Raw genomic sequence first — 20679 nt, forward strand, 5'->3', positions numbered from 1 at the left:
ATCTCGAAATATAGCGAGGAAGTAAGACCACTGTGCGACCTGTTGAAACAAAATACAAAATGGTCATGGACACAGGAAATTAACGTTTGTTTTGAAAGAGTTAAGAAGTTATTTATAGACACAGTACTTCTCGTACACCCGAATCCTAAGGGAACTTATTATTTACAAACCGATAGCAGTAACTTAGGGGTTTCAGGGTATGTTTACCAACTGAATTCAGTAGGTGAAGAACAAATATTAGGGTTCTGTAGTAAAGCATTGACAGAGACAGAACGTAAGTGGACAGTTACCGAACAAGAGCTGTGGGCGATTATTTTTAGTTTGTCTAAGTTTGAAACATATTTGAGAGGGTCAAGGTTAGTGATTAGGACTGATCATAAGAGTCTGATATTCTTGCAGACATGCAAACTATTGAGTGCTAGGATGATACGTTGGGTACACTATATAGGACGGTTTGACTATACAGTTGAACATGTGAAAGGTAAATTAAACACTGTAGCAGATGTGTTGTCTCGACATATAAAGGGAACCACTGACGTATTAACCAACAAGGCCACGGGGCCCGAGATGAATCTATTCAAATCATCATTAGGACGGTTAGTACGAGAGCGATGGGAGGAAATAGGTAGTTATCAAAGACGTGATAAAATCGCTAGTGAGATAATTAGACGCATGCAAATAACGGACACGTCTGAATCTAAATACTACGTGCTTAAGGGAGAGATTCTGTATAAAACAGACATAAGAAAGGATACGTTAAGATTATATGTCCCCGAGGACTTACAAAAAGATTTGATCGTTAGCATACATGAAGAATTAGGTCATTTCGGACGATACAAAGTCTATGCACTGATGAAACGTCGGTACTATTTCTCGAATATGTCTCGTATAATAGGTCGGGTCGTAAGGTCGTGCGAGGCATGCCAAAAGTCGAAACATGTTTTAGAAACTCATACGGGGCCGATTAAATCGGTAATAGCAGAGGAAATAGGAGAACGAGTCTTTTGCGACATTTACGGACCTTTACCAGCGGGAAGGTTTGGTTTTAAATACATATTCGTCATACAAGATGCTTATAGTAAGTTGATCAGGTTATACCCACTACGCCAGGCTAGTGGGAAAGCTACATTAACCTGTGTTAAAAAGTTTCATAGGCAGGTCGCGATTAGAACATTATGCTCGGACAGAGGCGCGAACTTTACTTCGAAGGTGTTCGAGTCAGGTATCCGTCAACTAGGTATCGAATTAACACATACATCTGTTAGGAATCCGCGACCAAATTCGACGGAAAGAGTGAATAAAGAGCTAGGGAGGTTATTCAGGACGTATTGCGATAAATCACACCGTTCGTGGGTAGATCTGCTAGTGGATATAGAAGATTGCTACAACCAGGTAGTACATACTACGACTGGATATTCACCAAATGAGTTAGTATGTGGGAAACGGACCCAGTTATCAACTGACTTTAACGTTGAAGTAGCGACAGGGTCGGACTTGCAAGGGGAGACGTTGGATCAGATTCGACAACATGCGCGACAGAACATAGCTAGGGCGGCCGAACGTAGAGAATTTCATTATAACAAGAACCATAAGTTAATACAGTTCGAGGTAGGCGATTTGGTGAAACTTAAGACTTTTGCAAAGTCAGATGCGGATAAAAAGCTGACAAGGAAATTTATGCGGCTCTATGAAGGGCCTTACATAATAGGGGCAGTCCCATACAATAATGTATATACATTAGTTGACGTTCATTCTGATAAGATCAGAGGTAACTACAATGCCATTCACTTGTTTCGCTATTATGTAAACAACTAGAAGGAAGGTAACTTTAGAGTATAGAAAAGAAGCGAAGAATGTTGGCGCCGCGGTCATAAAACGATTAGTTCGAAGTACTCTAACAAAAGGAAATACCCGAGTTGAATAGGTTATTGTCTTGCCTGGGAATATGATGGCTAAGCGTGGGAAATTTAGGATTAGCGTGTGAATATTGTAAAGGAAATAGATTTTTGAAACAACTAATGTTTGATGCAAGGACATAGAGGTTTATTACGTGTATTAAAAAATCGATTTGGGGGCGTGTGAGATGGTCACTCATAAATCACCAAATTTATTACCGTGTGATACACGATTCTATGGCGTTCTCAAAACTAAGGCAATAAATCTAAAACAAAGAAAGAAAAATAAAAAGGCGACCATAAATTTTAAATACAGCAAAAACAAATTATCGAGAGTAGAGAGTGCGTTTGTTAATAAAGACGTCAAGAAATGCGTGAGTTATTTTAAAATTTCTGGCTAAACACGGCAAAAACTAATACTAAATGGCAACCATATGTCTGGGGACAAATAACAGGCGACAAGTATCTCCGAACTAATGTGGACAGATTTTTGGAGGTGGGGCCTGGAACGCAATTTTGTTTTCGGCCAATAGGGTAATTTTGTGCGCAAGAGGAGACCAACCAGAGTACCGTACTCCCCTGTGTGTTTTTGGTTTTCAGAGAACTGTGGGCGTGACGAAACACGACCACGGGGACCTTTAGGGAGAACTGGAAAAAGAACGGAGGACAGTCAAGGCAGGATTTCGGCTCGGGTCGGAAGTACAAATCCCAGCGCGAACCTCGCGACCTCGTCCATTCGAGATATTTTGAGCTTCCTTTGCAAAATTGGAGTGTAGATTAAAATTATAGTATAGTGTATTGTTAAAATTTGTCCTGAGAAATAAGATAAGGTTATAGAGACAGTGTGTTCGAGCCAGCGGCGGTTTAATGGTGAAGTACCCAGATTATTGTATTTAGTGTAAATTTTGAAAGTAGTTCCACAACTTTTAAGCTTATAAAATTGATTAGCCGGTATACCTAGAAGAAATAGATCTAGAAAATAATCTAGAAGACCAATATCATGCTAGACGTAGACAATGGTCTCAACCCTGGGCTTGGATGGAGTGGACCACGGGTTTAGCGTGTGAAAATTTCATATTATACCTAATCACCGCATTGTGTATGCATAGTCGCGAGAAGTGGGGGCGCATTGTGAACCTCGCGAGTAGGTTTAAATTAGAAAGAATATACCGAAAGTGGTTTTAACCGGACAAGTTGTGTAACTAGGTTCAGATGTATTTAGAATAAATACTTGTGCTAGATTATGTATATAACCGTGTGTACAGTGTGTCTTTAACTTTATTTCGTTTTAGAACTAAATTTAAGAAATTGATACTCTCTTAAATTTTATGACATATTATGTGTGTAATTGATTGTGAAATAAACTGCGCGGCCGTAAGGGTTTTTAAAGTTTAAATGTTCGTTTTTCCCTTCTAAATAGATTGGCCTAGGAAGCGAACATTTGGCGGGTTTTAAATGTAACAAACACATTTAAAATTCCGTCTAAATCACAATACCAGTTTCTTTTTTTTCTAAAAATACTCAACTGTGAGAGTAAATAAAACAACTTATTTACCAGAAATAAAAGCATTTGAGTATAAATATCATCTTTTATTTATCACGTCTAGATACCTTCTATAGACATTTAATAATGGAGCTCAAATTCATTTTAGAGGTAAAACGATCGAACTGTGTGTGTTCAAAAATGCCGTAGATACATGGTTCCATGTGTCGGACTCCAATATTAAATCTCTCATATTACCTATATCACGACTCTTACTATTAAGTAAAGTTCAGGCTAGTTTTTTTTCAGCAGTACACCGAATTCACAATAATAGCTCTTACCTAGCAACAAATAAGAAATAGAATAAAGTTGGCAGACTAACGCAGTCAGATGGAACGCCTCTTGTCAAAAATACACATTGACTTGTTGAGCAAAATCACACAAATATTTTGGATAATGTGGTGTGTTTTGAACTATCAGCTACTACGATACCATCACCATCATCATGAGCAATCCTCGCCGGCTCACTACTGAGCGCGGGCTCCATAGAGAACTCTGAGGTTGCGGGTTTACCTCACGATGTTTTCTCTCTACGGTGAACCAAGTGATATTTAATTAAGTTGAATACATACAACTACGAAAGGTTAAAGGTATTTGTCGAGTTCGAGCCATCGAACTTCGAGTAGATGGCAGATGTTTTAACATTTAGGATATCACGACGTATAAACAGTATGCTGTGAAGGGGAACGAGCATCTTCGGGTAACGGGACAATGGGTAAACAATAGAGCAGGTACAGACCTTTTTTTTTTCTTGTGTCTTTTCTTTTGCACCGAACTTCGGGGCAAATGTGGCTGGCGAACTGTGTGACACACGAGGCATTATTTTGGAAGTAATTAATTTGATACGTCCGACGTATAAAGGTCTGGTTTTCCCCAGACTAAAGGCACACGGTTGATTCTGGCGGCATCCGGCGGTGACGAATCGGGCACACACGTACATGTCATGTCTTATCCGGCTGGACTACCCGAACGATAGGTTGGCCAACCTATTACATAACTGAACAAATATATACATATATACAAATGCCATGGTGCTGAGGCTAGCTTCCGAGCTCATAAAAATAACCTTGCTCCCATACAAGGCAATTGAACGCTTCGTAGCGAAAAGGGTAGTCAGCCGAGGCCTCGATAACAATGGATAAAGGCTAGTTTCTAGCGTAGGGACTCCCCCTGCCTTAAGACTCGTCAGTCGGTTTAAAGTGATGGCCCAATCTGGCTAAATACACATGCCAACTGATTTTCCTCACTACCAGGTCGTTCTAAACTAGCTGATCTCTCTCCCAAAGGGACATTTTGAGAAGTCAAATGACTCAAAATAGTAGAATTAATTGGAATAAGCTTCATGAGCAAACTCGCGAAAACCTGGTAGAAGGTCAAGATGTCCATGTGTCCGCCCAACGCAATGTGCCTGGCAGATTAAATTTGCCACACGTGAGGTAACATGTTATTCCAAATGCCAACAGTGTCCTAAGTTCAGCCTAGCTATTTTGTTAAATTTCCTCTCTATATAGCCGATCATTGAAAGAAGCAGAGACGATCACCGTACCATCACAATGTTTTCCTTCACTGTTAAAGCAAGTGATATTTAATTACTGAAAACGCACATACTCCGAAAAGTTAAAGGTGCGTGCCCGGGATCGAACCCCGACTTCCGATTAGAAGGCGGACGTTCTAACCACTAGGCTACCACAGCTTAGCACATAATCTAACAATAACCTGATTGGTCTTCGTTCCACTCAGCTCAACTACGCTCTACTCCCGTGGAATTGCACCCATATACTCTCCATAAATATTTGGATAAAGGATCCACGAGATTTAAACCTAAATCCACGTTGACTAAGCTGAGTGCATCATCCAATAGGGTCTAGGACTGTGGTAATAAAATGAAGTGATTTTTTGTATAGCGGTAGTTTATGGGGCTAGTATTCATCATTAAAGAGAATAATTAAAAAATTATGATTTTTTAAACTATTCTTTTTAATAATGAAAATGCTATACAAAAAATCACGTTATTTTATTACAATAGCCCAAGACCCTATTTGTACGGAGATAGTTAGGATACAGACAGACATACAGTACTTTTTATCCCGGAAAATCAAAGATCCTCAAAGAAGAAGAGCAGAGAAGAGAAGTTTCCTCGGGATTTTTACAAATCTAAATCTACGTGGGTAAAGTCACGGGCCTCGTCTAGTAATAAAATAAAATCTACCACAGATTTACAATCTCTACGTCGCCTTGTTACTTGATCTGTTTAAACACATAACAATAGAGCCCCAAGTTCTCGTGTGTCGTGACGGCATATATTTACGCAGCAAATCGAATAACCGCTTGAGAGATCGCTTAATTTCTCATCTAAATATTTGCTGGATTAAGGAAATGTTTCTGTTTAATTAAACCTTCTCGAGCAAATGTTTAAGTGTTAAGAAATACCTAACAATCCTTGTTAATTCATTTTGATTTCTATAACTGAAAATAAATTTTAGACTTTCATAGTACTTATATCCTCTTACTGTAAACATAACTGTAGTAATGTGGATTTCGTTGGAGTTTTCGATAAGTACATTAAGATCAGATTTCAACTAAGGCGAAGCGGAGAGATGTGTTCAGACGACCAATCAGACCTTTAATATAGGTGACGTAAAAAAATATCACATCATCTATTAAAAATCTGATTACTTGATTGAACTCATCTCCTGTTCGCTCCACCTAGGTGGAAACCGGGCCTAATATTGTGATATTTCAGTAGTTATATTGAAAGTTGTGCAATGGGTACCGACTTATGATTTAGCATACGGGGTGGGGATGTCCCACACACCCCACAGTCCCCGCGCTAACCCAGTGCGGGTTAGCGCGGGTGACGTGTGGGACATTTTTATGGTTATGCGTATGTTTAGTGAGTAGTTTTTTAGTATCATTGCAAATTTATAGCGCAGCCTTAGTTGCGAGCAACAGCTGTCACGTTTTATTATTAAAAGTGTATAATAATATCCTTATTGTATTTACATAAAACTTGGGGATGAAATATATTCGTAATCTGATGGTAATGTATTGTACATTCATGGCACGTCCGCTCCATCGCTAGTATTGGGGTTTATATCTGATTCCAGCGGGGTTGTAATAAAATCTATGCTCTTTTAAATTTCGCCTCTCATAAACCAATATTGTACGTATACTCGTACATAGTAATGTTACTTATACACAAAAAGTCGCCTGTTTATTAGTATTCTGCAGGATGTATTTCGGTGTAACCAGGAATTTTTTGATTTGGGTCCTCCCTCTTATTTCCACTATCGTACCGCAACAAGGCATCGTCAAGGTCTACAGCTGCTGTAGGTACGTAGTTGAAATTACAAGTGCAATGTATTTGTTTTCTGGCTTCTAATTCGAACTGCCAGGATATGAAATGCCGTTCCGGCTTCAGTTTTCCATTCCATTTTTAATATAGGTATTTTCTAGTCAAACGAAAACTTCCAACAGAAACTCAAGGAAGTAAAAGTAACTACACGCGGGCCATCAACCCAAATCTCTGGAAACAGCAAGTTTTTTTCGCTTTCCTGTAAAGTTCCTACTTTGACTTAGTACGAGCTGTTAAAACTTAAATGACTACCTATATTAATTTATAAATTACACCTATTTTGTCAGTAAGCATTTATATTATAAGATTTGATTTATTTAGTACTAGATGATAGTTAGTCCAAACAGACAGACAGACAGACAGACAGACAGACAGACAGACAGACAGACAGACAGATAGACAGACAGACTCACTTTCGCATTTATAATAATGAAATATAGATAGTATGGATTTCTAATGCAAATGAAATTCGCTCAAGGGTTTGGTCTGAGCTCTAAACAAATGACAATCGAGTGAAGGCGACTCGGCACCGCCATCCAATTCGATCAAACGCAATTTACTTCGAAAAGGATTTGCTATCCTCTTCGCAACTCGGAGCAAACTATTTAATATAAAAATAAGAGAAAATTACATATACATACTTACCAGGAATGGGTTAGAATAAGCTACGACTTATCGTAACGAATATTGACTTTTATTATTATTTAGCCGAACGCACTACCTATGTCGTTACTAGGCGTGCCTTTTAAGTTCTGTCGTTTCCATATTTCCCGGCAATTTTGAATTTGGAACTGTTCTATATTCGAATGTGTTTAAATGTTGGATCTCAAAACAGTTGAAAGTATTAGGATTAATGCTTTTGTTTAGTCACAGCGTCGATTGGAATCTGTCAGGTTACGTACGAAAATGAACCTTTCTAAGGAAAATGTTCGTGCAATAATTTTCTACAACTTTAGAAGAGGCCTGACACGGCTGCAGTGTTTTGAAAAGTTAACATCTGTGTTCAGTGATGAAGCCCCATGTGTGCGGACTGTCGAACACTGGTATTTAGAATTCCAGCGTGGACATACTAGTGTTAGTGACAAATCTCGCGAAGGACGCCCAAAATCCGCCTTCACTGAAGATAACATCATTGCTGTGAGACAACTAATTCTCGAAGATCGTCATGTGACGTATCAAGAGATAGAGGATCTATTAGGCATCTCAGGGACAACCATTCAGAAGATCTTGCATGAAGCGCTTGGTGTGAGAAAGCTAGTTTGCCGTTTGATACCGCATCTGCTTTCCGACGATCACAAGACGCCCCGCGTCAGATGGTGCAAGAAAACTCTGCAAAGGTTCAACCGAGGAGAGTCAAAGCACGTCTACGACATCATCAGTGGTGACAAATCTTGGATCTATGCCTACGATCTTGATTCCAAACAACAATCTACAATCTGGGTCTTTCAAGACGAGCCAAAACCGACTAAAGTTGTTCGTTCTCGAACCACTTCAAAGAAGATGGTGGCCACGTTCGTTGGAAAAACCGGCCATGTTGCGACTATTGCACTTGGAGATCGTAGAACGGTTAATGTAGAGTGGTATACCACAGTTTGTTTACCACAAGTCGTCGCCGAACTTCGGAAATCTAACTCAAAGCGACGCATCATCCTGCACCACGACAACGCAAGCTCACACAGCCCTCGTCAAACGATTGAGTATTTGAAGCAGGAAAAAGTAAAAATTCTTGACCATCCTCCATACAGTTCTGACCTAAGCCCTAACAATTTCTTTACATTTCTTAAAATTAAGAAAAGTCTTCGTGGTCAAAGGTTCCAGTCCGGTGAAGAAGCAGTCGACGCTCGCAAGTCAGCCATTTTGAACACCCCCACTTTAGAGTGGAATAAATGTTATAATAACTGGTTTGAGCGAATGGAAAAGTGTATTAAGCTTCGTGGTGAATACTTTGAAAAACAATAAAAAGTACTATAAGGTTCTAGTTGTGTTTTTTCTTCAAACGACAAAACTTAAAAGGCATGCCTCGTAACCATTTGGATTCAATTGGATCTGAAAACGAGAGTTTCATATTAGGCGATACTTATATAAAAGTATATATGACGCCCGCAACTTCGTCCGCGTGGATTTAAGTTTTTGAAAATCCCGTGGGAACTCTTTAAATTTCCAGGATAAAAAGTAGCCTATGTCCTTCCCCGGGATGCAAGCTATCTCTGTACCAAATTTCGTCAAAATAGGTTGAACGGTTGAGCCGTGAAAAGCTAGCAGACAGACAGACAGACAGACAGATACACTTTCGCATTTATAATATTAGTATGGAAGTATGGATAAAATAAATATTATTGAAAAATTGGCCCCGTTTTTAAAGTACTGTAGTTAAGTAGTAATATTGGAACTGACAAGTTTTTTTATTGTTATTATCTTATTTTTATTCTGATAGGATCACGTGAAATCCTAAGGAAGCTCCAAACACGCTTAGAGCATAATCTGAGAAGAGATTAGAACGCGAGTGGTGAAACTTATTCTTACTTTTTCTTGATATATAGGTGCAGGTAGTAATTTTTATGTCCAAACATAGGATTTGAGGTCAAGAAACAACGTGTCTTCCAAGGAAATTATTTTCCGCTACTCAAATTTCTCTGTGTAAGTGTGGAGACGACTGTAGAAAATATTTTAATGAATGTTTCGTGGTGACTTTTCTTCCTTTGAAACCCACTCTGCATTGTGTTAGATGGCAACTATTAGTTTTGACATGAAAATACCAATATCATTAGTGAAAATTTTTCTTTGCGAGTTTCGAGGTCAATATTCGATACTTTCTTCAGGATAGAATACTTTTACATTTTCCTCGTTCAGGTCCTCATTGAAGATTCAACCCTTGCACGGTCGAACAAACTGGATTAGCCAGTACATGTTCCCCCGCTAGGGAAATAAATTGTTATTTTTATTTCGTCGAGTTCCCGTCCCGTTCACAATAACAGCCAACAGTGTAAAATCATAACAATCGCGATTGAATTATTAAAACCTATCAATAATATAGTATTACCCGTTGAACTTATAAAGTTCTATTTGCTTTTCATTCCGGTATGACTTTGATTAGGTTAATACTGAGTTTCTATCTCATGAGTGAATAACTCATTGACGATAGTGTGTTTTGATTTTTATATAAAAATATACGATTAGGTAGGTATGAGATTAGATCAGGTGTTGTTCAAATACGATTGAAGCCTTAACTAAAATTAAATAATATCTCGTCTACAAAGCTTTTATTATATGAATAACGGTTAACACAAAAAAAGCTCAAACATCAAAACTCATCGCAAACGAGTTGGATGCTCCAACTGCAGGCTTTGGGGTTGAAAAACTTATGAATAAAAAATGAATTCCTTGGTTTTAAAATTAGCATTACAAAGAGAGGTAATTCTCGTACCTTTGCGCTCCGAAAAGAAATTTATAAACGTGCTCTTTGTCGTTTATTGTAAGGAAAAATCAGCACTTTATGAGAATAACAAAAAAATGACTAACTTTTCTGTTATTTTCTTCTTTAATTTTAATTTTTAAGTTTAATTCCAATTTTCCCATAAGCATATTTGCTTCATATTATTATTCTCTAAAGAATATGTAGAGTTTGAAGGAATTAAGTAGATAATGTAAAAGTAAGGATAAAGTAAAGGAAGATTAGGTTAGGCATTAGCTAAAAGTTAAGGTACTTACACATGTATGGGGACGTTCATCACAGTCCTCACTTGCTCTGTCTAGTGTCCATCTCAGGACGTGCTCTGGTGCTCTCTACTACTTAGAACTACAAAACGTTCAATGAAGACATCGTCGCATCTAGATATGTGACCAAAGAAAGTGAAAATGCGTGCCCGTACAGTAGAGGATAGATGGGTAGAAGATGCCGAGATCTTCGAAAATTGGACTTATTGGGGCGAAATTCGGTCTAAGATGCTCTCAGCATTCTTGTTCAGCACCCCATCTAGAGAGTGTCCATCCTTTGCTACGTTTTTGAAGCGTTGTAGAATACGAATGCATAATGAAGGCAGCCATTAGAGAGGAATGGAGACACATAGTTAAGCGTGCTACAGAACTGCAGTTCCAACCACGACCGCTCTACTAAGAGCGTGACGACAGAGAAGAGAAGAAAGGTACTTGGTACTTAAATTGTTTGAAATGCACATTACTTTCTATACATTATTTTCTATATTTCCGTTAAAAATTAACTAATACTAATAATTATAGTTTTTAACATGGTGTGTCATCTTTATGTACAGTTTGTATTCAAAAACGCTTCCCCTTCCCATGATACAAAAAGCTGTGACAGCGGAATTTCTCATTACGGTCCATGCAAGATTCCCATACATCACGATGAGGAAATATCGCTTTTAACAATCCCCCTACGCCATTAATAGTAAAACCTACGTATTAAACACGCAGTATCTTTCTATCTATCAAAAGAGGTCTGTAAAGGGGGAAATTATTAAGCACCGTTGCGTGTTGGTGCAATTCGGAATTTAAACGGTACATTTTTACACAACAACCGATTGGTTTTCCACACAAACACTTTTTAAGGTATTTTACCCCAGGTTTCTCAGTAATTAGTATATCATTGATAAGAACGATGAAAAAATGACTTTTTATGTCATAGAAGCAATTCTAAACAGAAACAAGTGAGTTGATTATCTTAAAGCTTTAGACTGACTTATACAATTTGTTTGTTATGTATCATTCGAGCACTTGGCTCTTAAGTGTGCTCCATTTTGACTTGCTCTCGCGATGACGCGACTTGCTCCGACTTGTAATCACATAGAATTCAACCTCAAGAATACGCATATAGTTTTTGCATGAAAACAAAATCGTTATATGTTGGCGGGGGACAGGGAAGAATGCTGTTGTTGGTGGTGGTGGACTATGTTGTGATTCGTGGACTCAAAAGTCACGTAATCAAGACAATTTTATGTGTAATGCCATTACGCCAAAATTTAACAAGTCAGTCTCCAGCGTTACAGATCAACACAAGTAATTACACGTTGAGAGAGCCAAACCTTTGCTTTAATTAAGATGAGAAAACACGGGTTTCTTGCCCCGCACTGCAATAATATAACTGAGACGCCGCAAAGTACACCCATTAATTAATCGCATTGTGCAATTTAACGTAGCTTTTAAATTGGTTTCAGCTGTTAATTGAAATGAAATGTCCCTTGTCAATTACGGACAGAGGGTTTTTTGCATACTAAAGCTTGACTTTTATCTTTATACTAAACTAGAGGATGCCCGCGACTTCGTCTGCGTGGATTTAGGTTTTTGAAAATCCCGTGGGAACTCTTTGATTTTCCAGGATAAAAAGTAGGCTATGTCCTTCCCCAGGACGTAAGCTAACTCTGTACCAAATTTCATCAAAATCGGTTAAACTGCTGGGCCGTGAAAAGCTAGCAGACAGACAGACAGACGGACAGGCAAACTTTCGCATTTATAATATTAGTATAGATGATGCCCGCGACTTCGTCCGCATGGATTTAGGATTATAAAAATCCCAAGGAAACTCTTCAATTTTCCAGGAAAAAAATAGCTTGTATATCCATGCCAAAAATCAAGTCAATTGCCCTGTTGTGCCGTGACTGAAGAACAAACCAACAAACAAACACACTTTTGCTTGGTACTTAGTGATGATGCTCGTGACTTCTTCCGTGTGGATTTAGGATCTTAAAAATCCCAAGGGAACTTTTTGATTTTCCGGGATAAAAAGTAGCCTATCACACACTTTTGCATTTATATTATTAGTACATGGGAAGAGGATCAGCGGGCTGATTCGCTAACTCAGTGCCTAACTCTGAATGATAGCCTCAGAGGTATTTTAACATTTATTTTGAAACCATTAAAGGTTTATCATCATCATCATAATAATCCCATCACCTACAATACAGTACACCGGTCTCCTCTGAGAGTGAAAAGAGTTTTGGCCTTAGTCTACCAGGCTGGCCCAGTGCGGATTGGAGGTGTGTGAAGCCTATCTTTGAGAACATTATGGAGAACTCTCAGGTATGCAGGTTTCCTCACCATGTTTTCCTTCACCGTAAAAGTAAGTGATATTTAATTACTTAAAACGCTCATAAATCCAGAAAGTTAGAGCTACGTGCTAGAGAGGATCGAACCCCGATCTCCGATTAGGAGGCGGACGTCCTAACCACTAGGCTATCACCGCTTCCCAATCCACCATTAAAGGTTATCTACGAAAAATTATTTTAATATCACTCAGTGAAGCAGCAATGTGGTACCAATCAATGTTAAATGAGCTCGGTGGCTATCACCACCGTATTAAACACTGAGTTATTAGATAAGAATTACCTGGTTAGGAAGGACTCTTTATCTGGTAAACCAGATACCTTTTCTGAAAAACTATACAGATTTATTCTACGTTAATCTATAGTTTCCTCTGCAGGTACTGTTTGTTGACCTCTTGATGAAACTTGTCTGTATAATTTATAACTTTCATTGTTTCTATAACATAATTCATACGCCTACAGTGTACCTACTCACCACCTACGTCTGCTTTGTAACACCATTTACTAGTCGTACTGATAAACTTTGAATTTGAATATTCATAAAATACCTATATTCTGTTGTTCTTGTCTAAGTAAGTATGAAATATGTTAGTTTACTAAAAGTGGAGCTTAAATTGATAAAACTTATTAATTAGGTAGGTAACCTGTGCCCAATTTATATTTTACAACCTTATATAGATGATGCCCGCGGCTTCAATCACGTGGATTGAAGATTTCCTAAAATCCCGTGGGAACTCTTTGATTTTTCGGGATAAAAAGTAGCCTAAATCCTTCCCCGGGATGCAAGCTATCAATATACCGAATTTCGTCAAAATCGGTTGAACGGATAGGCCGTGAAAAGCTAGCAGACAGACAGACAGACACACTTTCTAATTTATAATATTAGTAGGTATGGATAAAATGTTTCACATGATTATTAACTATTTATCTTACTGATCTATCTACTTACCGAGGAAAATACACCCATAAACAGTTCTTCAACACTAATAACAATTATTTGCCTCAGTGAAACCTGTTTTCTAAGCGTCCGCTTTACAACGAGCTCTCTCCTCTTCTATTACTATTTTAATAACAGGCAGATAAGTCCGCAGTTGCTATGAAATGCACAATCGCTGCACAAATCCATTGCAAATACACGGTTATTGCGATTGTGTTTTGTTATCTATTTTCTCGCAGGATTTTCCTATTTAAATTGCCAAGCGGCAATTTTAAATAAAACAACACTATTACAGTAAAATTGTATATACCTAAATAATATTTCTGTCTGTTGCGTGATCCCATACAAACGACAAAGATATAATTAACTCAGTGCGCGTTAACCATTTCGAGTGATCAAGCAATCACAAACGAAGCTATGTTTCGAAAAACATTCTAAATTCAATTTGTAGAAAACTTTTATTTTATTTTTTATTTTATTTTTCATGTACCTACTTACCGAAATTGTAGTCACATAGTAGTAATAAATTAAGTTACATTGGAAATGCTTATCTGTAAATAGAAATTTCTTCCAGCTTCCCATTCAAGGTTGTGAGTAAGGCATACTTTTAGAAAAGCTAGTAGGTACCTTGACCACTTGCTGCTGGGTGCCGCTGCGCTGCGTGTAGCCAGTGTTAATCCACGGTCCATCCATCCATGGTCCAACGATCCATGGTCTCGCCTCACACGTGCTATCAACTGCCGCCTCTACTTAACTCCCTTTGATCCGTCAACCTAACATTTTTAGGGTTCCGTACCCACAGAGTAAAACGGGACCCAATTGCAAAGACTCCGCTGTCCATCCGTCTGTCTGTCCGTATGTCACCAGGCTGTATCTCATGAACTGTGATAGATAGACAGTTGAAATTTTCCCAGATGATGTATTTCTGCCGCAATAACAACAAATACTAAAAAACAGAATAAAATTAATATTTAAGGGGGCTCCCATACGACAAACACGACTTTTTTGCCGCTTTTATAGATAATGTTACGAAACACTTTGTACGCGAATCAGAATCGACAGACAGACGGACAGCGGAGTATTAGAAATAGGATCCCGTTGCACCCTTTGGGTACGGAACCCTAAAAAGCATAACCAGAGAAAGTTAAATTCATAAAACTTTAAAGTTGAGAAAAAAGCTCTTGCAAATTAGCTTTCAGTTGAGGTAATTCTAAGAACTTTTTGGGATCGGTGACGCGCGTGCCCTGCTTTGTGATGTCCACTTTCCCACACCGCTGTTTACTTCCATGTTTACTTTACAAACTACTCAGTCTCTCATACTTTCAGGAACGAACAAAAAGACATACATAACTTGGATGCGGGCGCGAAATATCACATCCTCGGCATTTTAGTCTTAAAATTTTAAATGCGTTGCACAGTTCTCTATTCAAAAAATAGGTACCTTTACTTTGTTTAAAAAAAGTGGTCAACATGCTTTTTAAAATAACATTTTACAAGCTTTTTATTAGGTACTTAATATGATTTTAGTGAGTACAGGTGTAAACGTACACTCTCAGAATGAAAATTGTTTGGCCATGGATTGGCAGACTTCACACAACTTTGAGAATATTAGTGAGAACTCTTAGGCATGCTAGTTTCCTCACGATGTTTTCCTTCACCATTAGAGCAAGTAATATTTAATTGATTAAAATGCACATAGCTCCGAAAAGTTTAACGAAGACAATCAGTAAGCTACTATAACAGTTTAGTAATCAATCCTTGTATTATTGTTTGCGTAACAGTTTACTGATGATTACCTGCAATCCATGATTAGGCTGTGCCGAGCTAATCATAGACTGCAAACCAAATGTATACCATGCGAATACATACATAATATCTACTTATACGATTTTATACAAATTGTGTGACTGTGTTATATTATGTGATATGATTAGTAATATCACTGAATACCAACCCATCACCACCACTACAGAACACGGGTCTCCTCTCAGAGTGAGAAGGGTTTTGGCCATAGTCTACCACGTTGGCCATGTGTGAATTGGTAGACTTCACACACCTTTGAGAACATTATGAAGAACTCTCAGGCATGCAGGTTTCCTCACGATGTAAGTTTGTAATCACAAAATAAATGTTTTATCTTGCTACAACTAATAAAAAAATCAGTCAAGTGCGATTCGGACTCGCACACGAAGAGTTCCGTACCATCATACAAGAACACCACTTTTCACTTTTGATAGCAGCCGTTATGAATTTTTTAATATTTATTGTTACACAGCAAATACACATTCTGTGTAAATTTTACAACAAACATGATTCTAGCTCAACGGGAAGTGCCCTAAAAATGAGGCCGTTTAGGCTGTATTTTTTGATTAGGTATATTGATTTAGAAGCATAATTTTTTTACTTGTTATTAATTTCAACTTGACGAGTACCTCCATGCGCTCTTAAAAAAAGATCTTGACACACAGACAGACAGACGGACGGACAAAGTGATCGAAAATGGTTTCTTTTTCTTTTTGGGTAAGGAAGCCTAAAAAGTATTATTTTTAATTTAGTAAGGTACAGCTAATTTACACAAAGAATATTAAACAATATCTAACTCATTTACTTTTAAGTAGACAAGATAAAAGGAGATTTAGCGAAAAAAACAAATGTGAATGCTAAATTTATTCAGCATAGAGATTTATTAAGGCGCGTTTGAGGTACCAGCCGAGACATTTGTTATGGACCAAGATAAGACGTAGTCTAATTTAAATTTTCGTCTTCAAGAATCCCGCGTTCTTATCATTTTAGTGGTTTGAAGTCATATCTCAAGCGAATTTGTTTTAAGAATTAACAAAACTGTCTTGGCAAAGATAATAACATCTTAGGATAAAACAAGGAAATGGTAATATTGAAACAGATTTTCATTACTCATTCATTATTGAGAATTGATAGTCATAGTAATTTTAGGTCGATTTTATAATTTGATGTTATGTAAAAATTCTGCTTCTAATTAGAATTCGGATGCACTGCTTTTAACGAATTATTCTTTAGTCTAGCTAGTTTCTCATTACAATTATTATGAATTAATACTTACTATCACAGAGCAAATAATTTTAAATCTTATGTCATGGTTTAACGACATAATTTATTAAGTAATTAATCGTAATACATAGCAGGCATAATTATATTTTTGCATGTTTGTAGCTAAAAATTAGTGACACGCAGTCTCCGTAAATAATTTCTATTTAATATATACCTACTACAATAAAAAAATACATCAATACTATAGCAAAGCTGTTAAAAAAACGTGGACAATGGACATAGACATGGCAGCGGGTGCGTTCTGCGTAAACGTAGTATTTACAAGAAATTAGAAGAAAGACCTGTCCTGACCAACGCGTCCTGATCGAGAGCGGGTCGGAGTCATGATCACGCCCGCGCCCGCTGGCCGCCTCGCAGGACGCACCCGCTCTCAGCTGGACCGCAGACTCTGTTTTTCGAGGATTGTGACTACGGAACCCTACACTACGCGTCGTCCGCCACGCACTTAGCCGGTTTTTATTAGTTGGCATGGTATACCTAATTCTGGTTTTGGCACATAAACATGATTGTGCCTGATAAAGGCTAGAATTTTTTGGTGTTTATTAATTTACGAATTATATAGTAATGTTCCTGACGTATATTGTTTGCGCACTTAATTAAACACCCATAATTTAATTTTGTTTGTGGTAATTGCATTGTGTACTAAATTGTACTGAATGCTGGAGCTATTTTAAATTGAGCTTCTTGAGCTGACGTTTTCTTTATTTTTCTTCCACAGTGAAATTAGTGGAAAGGATGCAAAAAGACAAACACCATTACCCTATTTCTAAAGGCGCAGAAAAAATACGAGGATGATTAATTAACAGTGAGCTAGGCGTAAGCGAAACTCTGGGAAAGAAAACTTAATTACTTCTCTCGGCTGAACTTATGGTTCATGATACTTCGCACGCTAGAGTGTTGGGGTGGATCTGTATCATAGGGATTATATATGAGTTGCTATATTTTGTAGAAGAAAATTCTTCTACGAGTAGAAATTCATTTTCTAAAGTTAAATTTAACAAAATAAATATTATGTTCATTAGACATAAAAATAAGCTTTATAGATTCAGAGCTTTAGAAACTATTCATAAAAAAGATTAACTGGATAAAAGTCCAGGAAAAAATACAATACAAATATCAGAGATATTGTTGACATTTTGCCGATCCATATGAAATGTTTTCTATCTTCATTCCTAATGCGTACCCTGAGTGGAATACTCTTGGGCTATCCCAGTTTACTGACACCTACAATCTGGATAAGTATCTCTAAAATTGAATAGACATCTTCCAGGCGAACTGATCTTATCTTGAGCTGCAGAATTCTTTATAAATGTATCACAAACTTCTGATATAGGTTTATTTTTAAAAGAAATCTTTGATTTTTTTTTAATAGAAGTGTTAAGTAATACAAGCAGGTACTAGTGAGATATCGGAAGCATCTTAGGAATACTAGTAAAATAATAGGGTTTCCTAATTTTTAATAACTATACAACTAGCTGACATCGCCAACTTTGTCCGCGTGGTTTAGGGTTTTTAAAAATCTCGTGAAATGTCCTTTGATTTATAAAAGTATTACTTTTCCGTCTCGAGAATGAAAATTCTGCACCAAATTATGTAAATGTCATAAAATAACGGACAAACTGAAACACCTTTTGTACTTATTTATGTCCATTACATTATTGTATAACGTATATTTTTATGTGTAAGTAAGTTTATCTTTTGCATTTACATATATCTGATAGGTAATACCTACTATGAAAATAAAGATTATACCTCTCGTTCATTAGTACGTATATTAATTAACAAATATAGTCTTATATACTTATGTTATATATAATATAATGCCTTTTCTTGTTATACAAGTTAATGAAATGGACATAATCATCCTAGCTTAGTAAGGAATCATAAATATTACTCATTCAATCGTGTATAGGTACATCGAGCCTGAGGGTATACATTACTAACTGATTTTATGCATCCTCGGGGATACGTATCTCGTCTTCGGAAACGTGAAACGTGTTTGGAATACGTTTCCGTAAAGAAACTCGTATGTATGTACACTATTTGACAAACTGTATAGGGATTTTACTACGACAATTTCAATACCGTGCTGGTACCAGTAGGCACTTATTCAGTTCTATGAAAAAAAAGTATAAATGGGAACAGGGACTGGCAGTCTGGCAGACTTCACATACCTTTGAGAACAATATGGAAAACTTCATACAGCTTGTCTCACGATGTTTTCCTTCATCGTCAAAGCAAGTGATATTTAATTACTTCAAACGCATATAACTCCGAAAAAATAGAGGTGCATGCCCAAAATCAAACTCTGACCCCCTGTATCTTCCGACGTCTTAATCACTAAACTATCACCGTTTTTTCTAAGCTATCACAGAAACAAAAATCTTAAATTTCAAAGAGACACCACACAATTTGCACGCGGAAAAGCATTCCCAAGCAAATTGTATGCATTGCTAAGCTTTACCACAAAGAGATAAAGTTGAACCGAAAAAGTACTTGATGTTCTCTTTTAATTCCTCAGTTGGATTAGCATCAGTACCCTTATTATAAATGCGAAAGTGTGTTTGTTTGTTGGTTTGTTGGTTTATTGGTTTGTTGGTTTGTTGGTTTGTCCTTCAATCACGTCGCAACGGTGCAACGGATTGACGTGATTTTTTACGAAACATTATGGTTACCAACATGGACGGAATACAGGTATGAACAAATGAACACGCATGAAACATTGCATAATTATAATTTTAAATTGAATCTTTGACAAGAGCAGCCGAGTTTCTTTACTGATTCTAGGAGGAAAAGCATTCCAAACCTGTGCTTTGCATTCGACGATTCAAAAGTGCTTACAAAATTTATTTAAATAAAAAAATGTTTCTTTCTCTTTCTATACGAAAATTTAATTATCAGCTACTCTCGGTTGAACCATTTAGCCAAATAGTTTATACTGTGACTACAAGTACGTACTTACTCAGAAGTCTTGAACATGTCACAGTGTATCCCTCCCAGCACTCTACGGAAATTGAATTACATCTTACGCTACGCTGCGCAGCCATCTACAGCTTGTAATCGTATGCTGGCGACATATTCCGTAAAATAAACTAATAAAATATCACTAATAGAAAATAACTTACCCTTAAGTTATACCTACTGATTCGTTATACTTCTAAGACTTAAAATATAAAACAGAATTATGTATAGTACGCGACAGGTCGAGATGGCAGTCGGGGAGGGAACGCCCCGCACACCCGCACAGCCCCCGCGCTGACCTGGTGCGGGCGAGCGCAGGTGACGTGCGCGTGTACGGGGCGTCCCACCGCCTCATACCCTGATTGCTATCTCGACCTTTCGCGGACTATAGGTACAAGCTTATGACTCGACATGATCGTAGTGAAAAAATTCTAAAATGACTTTTTGCTAAGATATGATACCTACTACAACATGAAATATTTAAATCTACAAAAAGATTTCAGAAATTATTTAAAGTTCCTTTACTGTAAAGTTTCACAAAATCTTTCTACGATCATGACGGACTGTTTAAGAAATCTCTCCGACTTTACATAAGTATCTTAAGTTTTTAAATGCATCCCTAACTTATTTTCACAGATCAAAAAGTAAAATAAAAATTGCAAACATTTTAAAAGATTTTCGAGATAGAAGAAATTGCAGGATTCGTTAGTACAGAATAAAACCACTTCAAGCAGAGAATAACGTGAAATCACAATAGCATCGCGTGTACGGCGCAATCGGTTTATCACTTTATTAAAAGCTGATATTGTGAAAGTAGAGTGGGACCGCTTCAGTGCTTTTGTACA

General features: G+C 37.4%; 1 protein-coding gene across 1 annotated transcript in view; it reads right to left on the reverse strand.

The window, feature by feature from the left end:
- Window positions 1–13916, reverse strand: part of LOC117989586 (NADH dehydrogenase [ubiquinone] flavoprotein 2, mitochondrial-like) — a 66089-nt gene extending 52173 nt beyond the window's left edge. The window contains exon 1 of the mRNA XM_069503674.1: window positions 13799–13916. Within this exon, the coding sequence (XP_069359775.1) occupies window positions 13799–13816 (18 nt within the window). The 5' untranslated portion in view covers window positions 13817–13916. The remainder of the gene's footprint in view (window positions 1–13798) is intronic.
- Window positions 13917–20679: the final 6763 nt, after the last annotated feature.

Source organism: Maniola hyperantus, chromosome 2 (assembly GCF_902806685.2).
Source record: "Maniola hyperantus chromosome 2, iAphHyp1.2, whole genome shotgun sequence".
Taxonomy (NCBI): domain Eukaryota; kingdom Metazoa; phylum Arthropoda; class Insecta; order Lepidoptera; family Nymphalidae; genus Maniola; species Maniola hyperantus.